The sequence below is a fragment of the Hordeum vulgare genome, chromosome 3H (assembly GCF_904849725.1).
Source record: "Hordeum vulgare subsp. vulgare chromosome 3H, MorexV3_pseudomolecules_assembly, whole genome shotgun sequence".
Classification (NCBI taxonomy): domain Eukaryota; kingdom Viridiplantae; phylum Streptophyta; class Magnoliopsida; order Poales; family Poaceae; genus Hordeum; species Hordeum vulgare.
The window spans coordinates 449472877-449483302 of NC_058520.1; the positions used below are offsets into that span (position 1 = coordinate 449472877).

The window sequence follows — 10426 nt, forward strand, 5'->3', positions numbered from 1 at the left end:
AAAGCCAGAAAAGCAGGAGTACGACATTAAGTTCGTATTCGAAAGAAGCTTCTAACAGTGCAAAGTACGTATTCAAACTTTTATGAGGGGAGGAGGGAGTACAATCTCGTACTCCAGCAACAGTGGGATGGATACAGTTGTATAGTTATTCCTCCGCGTTTCCTCCCGTTTATACCCTACTCCAAGCATTTGACCAGCCCAAGCAGCCACCCCATAAATACCCCGCGAACTAGAGCCGTAAGACTCAGGCTTAAACAAAGCCGTGCGTTCTGTACACACCAAAGCTGCCGGCAATGGACGCAGCGGCGGCGTCCGCCGCGAAAGGGAAGGATGGCGGGCACGGGAAGAGGGTGTCCTTCACGGGGATGTTCCGCTACGCCGACCGCACGGACCTGCTGCTGATGCTGGTCGGCACGCTGGCCGCGCTGGGCAACGGCGTCTCGCAGCCGCTCATGACCGTCATCTTCGGCGACCTCATCGACGCCTTCGGCGGCGCCACCAGCGCCAACGTCCTCCACCGCGTCAACAAGGTGAGCTCGCCGGCCGTCTCTCTGATGTCCACCTTTCCGGCCACCTCGGCTTCTCCTCGGCCGATTCCGTTTCTACTTTCGAGGAAGCTCCGGCGGATCCTGTCGCCGTTCTGCTTCCTCCGCCGTTAATTTGCATGCGCTTCCCGTGTCTTTTAATCTTCTCTCTGCCTGGAGGAAGAAATGAATCTGAAGGTGTTCTCTTCATCTCCCAAGCATGCACGTCGTTTTCTTAATCTTGGAGCCCAGTTTAGAGAGAAAATTTGCGGCGGCTCTACATCGTGTTCTGTATTCAAACCTACCACGTTTCTGAAGTGGCTCGCGGACCATTCCAGTTTACTGCAGCCTGCAAGTTTAACAAAGAGATTTCACGTAGATTAGCACTTAATTAACACGAGAAGAGATAGCTGCCACCCACCCCACATGTTGGGATCTCTCCTGATATGATAAATAAAGGATCTGAAGTTCTGCCCTGAGATCCGTGCGTTTTCTCTCTCTCTCTCTCTCTCTAGAGAAACTCTGAAACGGGATAGAGGTGATCCACACTGTCACGTTTGTCGCATTGCACTTTTCTTTGTCACCGTCAGTTTGCCGTCAGCATCATGGATACGAAAAAAACAATGTTGCAACAATTTCTAGCACCTGAGTTTTACCATGCATCAAACAACAGTCACTTCTTGACACAATATAGTAAGATTTATTTCTCTGCATATATTGCATCGTTGCAAGACAGTAAAGACATGAATAAGTTTTCACCCTGATGTGTGATATCATTTCGTTCTTGCAGGCGGTTCTGAGCTTTGTCTACTTGGGCATCGGAACAGCAGTTGTCTCCTTTCTCCGTAAGAGCATGAGCAGACTTTGTCAACTTCTCCACATGTGTTTGCACGACCTGCATAGTTGCTGCTAGTTACTACTTAACATGACTGCTATCTTTTCTTATAGAGAAATAACGAGATCAATATATGTTTGAGAAAACTGAAAAGGACAGCTGATACCCTACTAGTATTTCAAATTTGGGAGTTGTCCTCATGGTGCAAAGTCCAACTTGTGTTCCTGACATTCCTGTCCAAAGAGTATAGCATAACGGTTGAATATAGGAAATCTCATTGTCCACATGTTTTAATTTCAACACAAAATGATGCATGAAGAAACATCCAGAAAATTGCGTATCTAGATACAGAATTTTCTTCACGTAACGCAACTGAAGAAAAAAAAATGAATAGGATTCCACATGTTTAAGCCTTATAGTTATCTTGTCAAGGTAGAGTAACTGTCAATCCAACTTATTATCTGTGCAGAGGTGGCATGCTGGACAATTACTGGAGAAAGGCAGGCGACACGCGTTCGATCTCTGTACCTCAAATCTGTATTGAGACAGGATATATCATTCTTTGATGTAGAAATGACAACTGGGCAGATAGTTTCAAGAATGTCTGGTGATACTGTGCTGGTTCAGGATGCTATTGGTGAGAAGGTGAGGACTTTATCCAAGTCAAATGAAGAGCGCATACGCAAAATTGTGTTCATTACATTCCAACTAATATAAAAATAACATAATTGTCTACTGCAGGTTGGCAAGTTCCTACAACTTGTGGCTACTTTCATTGGCGGTTTCGTGGTAGCTTTTGTCAAAGGATGGCTTCTATCTCTTGTCATGTTGGCATGCATACCTCCAGTTGTAATTGCAGGAGGAGCAGTGGCAAAAGTGTTATCTACAATCTCTAGCAAAGGTCAAGCATCATACAGTGATGCAGCGAATGTTGTTGAACAGACAATTGGAGGCATAAAAACAGTAAGCTAGGTTTGCACATCAATTTAAATCATGGCCAGTTGAAATGCTCCTACGAAAAAGGAGGATGTGATTTCTTGAGTACTCACTAGATATTTTGTTGCTATATCTGTAAAACAGGTTGCCTCTTTCAATGGGGAGAAGCAGGCCATCGGAGAGTACAATAAACTCATAAACAAAGCATACAAGACAACTGTCAAGGAAGGACTTGCCAATGGTTTTGGCATGGGTTCTGTTTTCTTCATATTCTTCTCTAGCTATGGTTTAGCCATATGGTATGGTGGAAAGTTGATACTTACTAAAGGATACACAGGAGGAGAAGTCATCAGTATCTTGTTTGCTATCATGACTGGGGCAATGTGAGTTATTCACCTTCAAGTGGAATTCATATCGTAATGATGCTTCACATCGCATCGCTGGTAGTGATAATTTTGAATTGTGTTGCAGGTCTTTAGGTAATGCAACCCCTTGTATGACAGCCTTTGCAGAAGGACAATCTGCAGCACACAGATTGTTCGCAACAATCAAGAGGAAACCAGAGATTGATCCTGATGACAAGACTGGTAAGCAGTTAGAAGATATCAAGGGTGATGTTGAGCTGAGAGATGTGTATTTCAGCTACCCAGCAAGGCCTGAGCAACTGATATTTGATGGATTCTCCTTGCATGTTTCTAGTGGCACTACAATGGCCATAGTTGGGGAGAGTGGAAGTGGCAAGTCAACTGTGATTAGTCTTGTAGAGAGATTCTATGATCCGCAGGCTGGTGAAGTTTTGATTGACGGGATCAATATCAAGAGTTTACAGCTTGATTCCGTAAGAGGGAAAATTGGTCTTGTTAGCCAAGAGCCCTTGCTCTTTATGACCTCAATTAAAGATAACATTACATATGGCAAAGAAGGTGCAACAATTGAGGAGATCAAGAGAGCCGCTGAGCTCGCCAATGCAGCAAATTTCATTGATAAGTTGCCCAATGTGTGTCAAAATTTCAATAACTTGTGCTAATCCAAGTTCTTCTATTTTAGTTGAGTGCTAATATTTAATTTTTATTTTGTACCAGGGTTATGATACAATGGTTGGCCAACGCGGTGCTCAGCTTTCAGGGGGGCAAAAGCAAAGGATCGCAATTGCAAGAGCAATTATTAAAAACCCCAAAATACTTTTGTTAGATGAGGCTACTAGCGCATTGGATGTGGAGTCAGAGAGGATAGTTCAGGAGGCACTGAATAGGATCATGGTGGACAGAACGACACTTGTGGTTGCTCATCGTCTAACTACTGTCAGGAATGCTGATTGCATATCAGTTGTTCAACAAGGAAAGATAGTTGAACAAGGTCAAGATTCCATTCTCATCACTCACCTTTTATAATCACTTCTTTGGCATATTTTGACTAAACTGATCATATTTCTACACAAATGAATGTTTCGTATAGGTCCCCACGATGAATTGGTAGTAAACCCAGATGGTGCATACTCTCAACTAATTAGACTTCAAGAAAGCAATGAAGAAGAGCAGAAAGTAGACCATCGAAGATTGGATCCAAGGTCTAAAAGTACAAGCTTATCATTTAAGCGATCGATTAGCAGAGGTTCTGCAGGGAATAGTAGTAGGCATTCTTTCAACCACTCCTTCGGGCTTCCTGGCACGGTTGAATTGCCTGAAGGAAATGATACACATGGGGAGAATCATACAGAGCAGGATGGTGAGGTTCCAAAGAAAGCTCCTATGGGACGGCTGGCACTTCTTAATAAACCAGAGTTACTTATTATTCTGTTAGGAGCCCTAGCTTCAGCAGTTCACGGAGTGCTTTTCCCAATGTTTGGTGTGATGATTTCCAGTGCAATTAAAACTTTCTATGAGCCACCAGATAAACTCAGAAAGGATTCTAGCTTTTGGGGGTTGATGTGTGTGGTGCTGGGTATCATTTCGATAATCTCAATACCCGCAGAACTCTTCTTGTTTGGAATAGCCGGAGGGAAGCTTATAGAGCGTATCCGTGCTATGTCATTTAGAAGCATTGTGCATCAAGAAGTCGCTTGGTTTGATGATCCTAAAAATTCCAGGTTTGTTACAAATTTTCGCTTGGTCGCTTCTTCCTTTAGATTCTGTGAGCTTTACTTTTTGGTGCTAACTGCCAAATTATATCTTTACAGCGGAGCACTTGGTGCAAGACTGTCAGTTGATGCTTTGAATGTACGGCGTTTAGTGGGAGATAACTTGGCTTTAATGGTTCAGATTGTCTCTACACTTATCACAGGGTTTGTCATTGCTATGATAGCTGACTGGAAGCTCTCTTTGATCATCCTCTGCGTGATTCCATTAGTGGGCCTTCAAGGTTATGCCCAAGTGAAGTTCTTGAAGGGTTTCAGTCAAGATGCTAAGGTAACCCATCAAAAGAAGCCATTAGGCTGTTTTTCTAGCGATGTGATGTTTTGCAAATAATTACTAAAACTAAATGATATTCTCTGCATTTCCATATAAGTTGTTGCTTATGACAGAAGCTTCTTGTCATATACTCCCTCTGTAAACTTTTATAAGAGGTTTTAGGTCACTTCTTTAGTGACCTAAAACGTCTTACATTAGTTTACAGAGGGAGTATTTCATTAGCGAGTCTTCTGTTAGAACCACTAAATTATTGTAACATATATTTAAAAGTTGCAACAAAAATTCTGCCTCTGTGCAAAACAACACATTTGGGAAACTGGAGGGAGTAATTAGTAGAGCATTCAATTTCTAACTGTGAAGCTAGAACTATAAGCTAAATACATGTGCTTTGCCACTGATAGAAAAAACTGTTCACGTTAAGCCATTCATCGTCTCAGTCTGCCTCAAGTCTCCCCTATGCCTTCATGCTCATCCGACTTCTGCTTTGGGCGGAGTCATGCCTCCACATTCTTGCTTGGTTTAAAACCTTACTCTGTGCCCTTGGCTCCACAGTGACGCCAAGTCGTACTTTCTTTTTGAGCCGTGCCATGCTCCATTTGTGTCTGAGAATTTTTAGAAGGTGGTCAACTTAGTTCATTGAGGTCGATGTGTTCAGTTAGGTAGCTTGTTTTTTTTCCTTATAGTTAGCGAGCTGGGAAAGTGAGGCGGGAAACATGGGTGTGAACAACCATTACAAACTCTCATTTATGTAACAGTAAGTTAAGATAACAACTATTCAGTCAAGGGTATTAAGTGAAGTAATTTTAAAAAAATCATCGAGTAATAAGAATCTGTGTTTACTCTAGATAATTTTTTTCACACTTTGAATCTTTTTATGTCAATGATAATGAATTGCTGGTTCTCCAGATGATGTATGAAGACGCAAGTCAAGTGGCCACTGATGCAATTAGTAGTATTAGGACCGTAGCTTCGTTTTGTTCTGAGAAAAGAATTACAAGAATATATGATCAGAAATGTGAGGCCTCAAGGAATCAAGGAGTCAGAACAGGAATAGTTGGAGGCATTGGATTTGGTTTCTCATTCTTGATGTTGTACCTTACGTACGGTCTTTGTTTCTATGTTGGAGCACAATTTGTGCGCCATGGCCAATCAAATTTTGGTGACGTTTTCAAGGTATGTAAATGCATTATTTCAGAAGTAATAACTATTTCTTCTTCAAAAGAATTCTTCTTCATATTAAGATTTTTCAGTCTTAATTCCTCCATCCTTAACCAGTCACTACTTTCACGAGGTGATTTCACATAGTAAGTCATACATTGCAGGTTTTCTTTGCACTGGTTTTAGCAACCATTGGAGTATCTCAAACAAGTGCAATGGCCACCGATTCAACAAAAGCAAAAGATTCAGCTATTTCCATATTTGCTTTATTGGACCGAAAGTCTGAAATAGACTCAAGCCGCAATGAGGGTTTGACATTAGACGAGGTCAAGGGCAACATCGATTTCCAGCATGTCAGCTTCAAGTACCCAACTCGCCCAGATATTCAGATCTTCACTGACTTTACCCTGCACATTCCCTCTGGAAAGGTTCGCCTACTTTTTTCTATTCAAATCACTATTGTTATATCTTCTACAGTGATGTACATGTCAGCTTACTTTCATTGTGGTCTTATATAGACTGTTGCCCTTGTTGGAGAGAGTGGTAGCGGCAAGTCAACGGTAATTGGACTGTTGGAGCGATTCTACAATCCCGATTCAGGCACCATCTCATTGGATGGAGTGGAAATCAAGAGCTTAAACATTAACTGGTTGAGGGACCAAACAGGACTTGTGAGCCAAGAGCCTGTACTCTTCAATGATACAATCCGTGCCAACATAGCCTATGGTAAGGATGGGGAACTTACTGAGGAGGAGCTCATTGCAGCTGCAAAGGCATCCAATGCACATGAGTTCATATCAAGCCTTCCCCAAGGATATGACACCACGGTTGGGGAGAGGGGGATACAGCTGTCCGGTGGCCAGAAGCAGCGGGTGGCAATTGCAAGGGCCATACTGAAGGACCCTAAGATACTACTACTTGATGAGGCGACTAGCGCCTTGGATGCTGAGTCCGAGCGGATTGTGCAGGATGCGTTAGACCATGTGATGGTCGGCAGGACCACGGTTGTTGTGGCTCACCGCCTCTCGACGATCAAAGGTGCTGATATCATTGCGGTTCTTAAGGAAGGCACAATAGTTGAGAAAGGAAGACACGAGGTGCTGATGAACATTAAAGATGGGGTGTACGCTTCACTAGTAGAACTTCGTTCAGCGTCATCATAATACCTAGGATCAGTTTTGGCTCATATCTCTACGCACATTGTACATCTTCCCTGACCACCTTTTCTTGTTATTGCTGTTGTTGCTATAACTGCGCTACATTATTCTTTGGGACTTGAAGAGGAATCCAAAACTAGAATGAAATTTCTTGTGTCTGTGTAGCGTAAGATTGTAATCATTTTATTAGGAAATCTTGTGCTTCTGGTTTTGATTCTGATTTTGAAATGTAAAATTCCCCACGTCGATGTGTAAATGAGTGTAATGTTCTGCTGTACATAATGCCTAACATAAATATTTGAAGACCGTTGTAAAATGTGGGCATATCATGTATTCCCTCCGTTCCTAAATATAAGTCTTTTTATAGATTCCACTAGAGATTACATACGGAGCAAAATTAGTACTCCCTCCGTCCCAAAATTCTTGTCTTAGATTTGTCTAGATATGAATGTATCTAGTCACGTTTTAGTATTTAGATACATCCATTTCTAAACAAACCTAAGACAATAATTTTAGGACGGAGGGAGTAAATCTATACTGTAAAATATGTCTATATACATTCATATGTACTAAAAGACTACATACGAAGCAAAATGATTGAATCTACACTCTAAAGTATGTCTATACACATCCGTATGTAGTTCTCTAGTGGAATCTCTTAAAAAACTTATACTGTATTTAGGAACAGAGCGAGTAGTCCATAGTGGAACCTACTCCCTCCGTTCCTAAATATAAGTCTTTTAGAGATTTCACTAAATAACTACATACGGAGCAAAATGAATGAATCTACATTTTAAAATGTGTCTATATACATACGTGTATTGTCTTCTAATGAAACCTCTTAAAATATACTTATATTTAGGAACGGAGGGAGTAATATGAAGGGAAACACTTTCCAGGCGGGTCGGCGGTACCCGTCATCTTAAGATGTCCCAGGTATCTTCTGTTTAGAAATTGATCATACTGCAGGTAAATTTGTATGAGTGTCTGACGGAAAAAGACATACCACCGCACCAGCTGTGTCGTTCCAGCCGGGAACTCCGAACAGCCGCGCCTAGCGGGATACTGAGCGGAGCCCGTCAAGGCAGGACTTGGGGGCGGAGAGAACTTCCCAGGCGGGTCGGCGGTACCTTAGGGCAGCAGCGTCGGGGGGCGGCTCCCGGCGCGGCGGAGAAGGGCGTGAGGGGGGCGGAGGGGCAGGTGCGCAGCGGAGGGAGGGGGGCGAGACGGTGCGCTGGTGCAGTGCCTGAACTGTCTGTGTGGCGCACTCAGTCCGGGTTCGATCGATCGATCGATCGCTCGCATGTTCTGCCTATTGTTGGGCCAATTGATCCCCAACTTTGCTCTGCCGCGACCGATTTGCCCCATCTTACCTTGCAATTCATAAAGTGCCTCATCTTTATTCTATCTCTAGATAAAATGCCCCGTATTAAAAATAAACATATATTACTTATTAACTGTTGCAACTAAGGGTGGGAAGGGAAAAAAACACTAAAAGCATATTCAGCCGTTTGGCCCCCCAATGCATCCGACAAAGTGTGTCAGGTGTTTGTGCCGACGCTTTTTTCGGGCTGGGGATCAAGTTTCCACTCATGCACTAGGTTTCGCCCCGCAACACATAAAAAATTAAAGTTGTCTTCTCATTATAAAAACTCAGACAAGTTTGGCAATTATCATGTCACAAGTCGGCGATCATCATGCCACATGGTCGGCGATTGAACATAGCCAAAGTCCAGCAATCAAAAGGGTAGGAACCATAGACGTAGAACTCAAACGGCAGGCTCCTCCGCCGTAGGACTGGTGGAGGTTGGCGTCGTCGGCGACATTGTGGGCACAACTTCGGTGCTCGGGTCGTGGGCGCAGTGCTTGGCATTGTGGCAGTGGTCGCCGCCTGTCCCGGCATCTGGTTCAGGATGAGGCCGCGCTTCGCCAGGTACCATGCCTTCACCTGCTCGTCCATCGTCGACATGTCTGCGTCCATAAGGAACACCAGGTCGGTGTTCCTCTTCTTCACATTGACGTTGGTCCTCAGAAGGTCGAGCTTGGCGTCCTGCTTCGTCATCAACGCCGACCACCTCGCCTCCGATTTCTCCTCCCTCTTGGCGTCGGCGATGCACTGTTCTATCGACTATTGTAGCCGTTCGGCACCGGGTGCCGCGTCCGCCGCTGTCTTGGCTCTTTTGGTGCCATCGGGACGCCCTTCTGTCGTCGTCGCATAGGCGCGTCTGGGTTGTAGACGTCGTCCTTGGCCTTGGCAAGAGCGAGCCGGCACTCTATCATTTCTCGCACGACTCGATCCTGGTGAACATGTGAAGGAACTTGAAGTCTTGGTCGTTGTTGTCCCGACGAAGCATGCGGAACATCCGAACCATCTGCACAGACGAAGAACAAGTGTCGACAAAGTACACAACGAAACTGGGCCGGCGACCGATGGGCATACCCGACGCTCGAAGTTGGCGTTGGTTACCGGGCGAGCCATGACCTCCTCTTGAATCCCATGCCACTCGTTGCAGGCCTGTTGGATGGCCGCCCAATAGTTCGACATGGCCTTCTCGCCGTGATCCATGTGGATGTCGGCGAAGTCGGGGTCTACCAACTTCCGTTCCTCGAACTCCATCTTGATCCTGCTCTAATAGGTGTTGGAGTTCTGATTGAGGACGGTGATCGGGTCAAGGCTGATGGTCTTCCATGCTTCGACAAGGCACTCTTCTTTCTTTGGCGTCCACTTGATGCGAGGCTCGCCCGTCCTGGCGTTGGCCAACCGTTTCTTCTTATTTCTCCCTTTGGCCGACGGCTCCACCTCCGCCAGTTCTTCCTCCTTCACTTCCTCCTCGTTGCACTCGGCGTCCTCCATGTCGACGGCGGTGTCAAACGTTTTGTCTTGCATGCGAAACCCAGGGGATGAAGCGGCGGTGACTGAGCCGTTGGTGATGATCTCGTCCATGTCGGTGTCGGTGCTACTGAACTATGGTGCCGAGCCATGCACGAAGGCTAGGGCCTCATGACGCAGAGTGGGCGTAGGCGAGACAAAGTATGCCGACAGCGAGTAGTTGTACTGGATGGTGAGGCTGGTGGTGAACGCGGGGGATGGCATGCTCGGGTCGAGGTTGAAGGCGGGGGGGGGGGATGGGATCCATGTGGGAAGGTGATGTTGGGGTTGAAGTCGCCGAGTGCGTCGCCGTCAACATACTCAGCCAAGGGCGTGTACCCCCATTGTACGATCCGAAGTATGTCTAGAGGTGGGACTGATTAGACTACTTGACCAAATAAAAATTTAGCCTTTTCCCAATTTTAGTTATGAGTCAGTTTTAGCAAATGTGACTAGTCAAGCTCACCCTACACATGCATATCTAAGAGTATAACAGCGGAATGCAAAGACATGCAGATGTAATGTAGAGGGTAGGGAAG

At 44.9% G+C, this 10426-nt stretch overlaps 1 protein-coding gene, 1 long non-coding RNA gene and 1 pseudogene across 4 annotated transcripts; 1 reads left to right on the forward strand and 2 right to left on the reverse strand.

Moving 5' to 3' along the window:
• The first annotated feature begins 203 nt into the window (after nucleotides 1–203).
• Nucleotides 204–7176, forward strand: LOC123444203 (ABC transporter B family member 4-like). Of its 2 annotated transcripts, XM_045120843.1 has the most exons (12): nucleotides 204–530; nucleotides 1315–1369; nucleotides 1829–2004; nucleotides 2101–2322; nucleotides 2440–2678; nucleotides 2767–3292; nucleotides 3378–3651; nucleotides 3751–4381; nucleotides 4472–4700; nucleotides 5610–5876; nucleotides 6026–6289; nucleotides 6380–7176. In XM_045120843.1, exons 1-12 carry the CDS (start codon nucleotides 294–296, stop codon nucleotides 7022–7024), a joined length of 3765 nt encoding a protein of 1254 aa, XP_044976778.1. In that variant the 5' UTR covers nucleotides 204–293; the 3' UTR covers nucleotides 7025–7176. The 2 variants fall into 2 exon arrangements, with proteins under 2 accessions (XP_044976778.1, XP_044976776.1); XM_045120841.1 differs by having other exon boundaries at nucleotides 3751–4700.
• LOC123444204 lies at nucleotides 537–8351 on the reverse strand. 2 transcript variants are annotated; one of them, XR_006630965.1, is made up of 4 exons: nucleotides 8025–8351; nucleotides 1531–1592; nucleotides 830–1419; nucleotides 537–698 (listed from the first exon to the last, which is right to left on the reverse strand). It is a non-coding gene; the product is annotated as an uncharacterized LOC123444204 (long non-coding RNA). The 2 variants fall into 2 exon arrangements; XR_006630964.1 differs by lacking the exon at nucleotides 537–698 and having other exon boundaries at nucleotides 1151–1419; nucleotides 1526–1592; nucleotides 8025–8336.
• Nucleotides 8352–8787: 436 nt separating this feature from the next.
• Nucleotides 8788–10112, reverse strand: LOC123441842 (annotated as a pseudogene).
• Nucleotides 10113–10426: the final 314 nt, after the last annotated feature.

Excerpts from the sequence above, each read along its gene's own strand:
- LOC123444203 (XM_045120841.1), top strand. The coding sequence starts at position 294 with ATGGACGCAGCGGCGGCGTCCGCCGCGAAAGGGAAGGATGGCGGGCAC. Across the intron at positions 2,323-2,439 it reads CAATTGGAGGCATAAAAACA|GTTGCCTCTTTCAATGGGGA; the intron begins GTAAGCTAGGTT and ends TCTGTAAAACAG. Across the intron at positions 3,652-3,750 it reads AGGAAAGATAGTTGAACAAG|GTCCCCACGATGAATTGGTA; the intron begins GTCAAGATTCCA and ends TGTTTCGTATAG.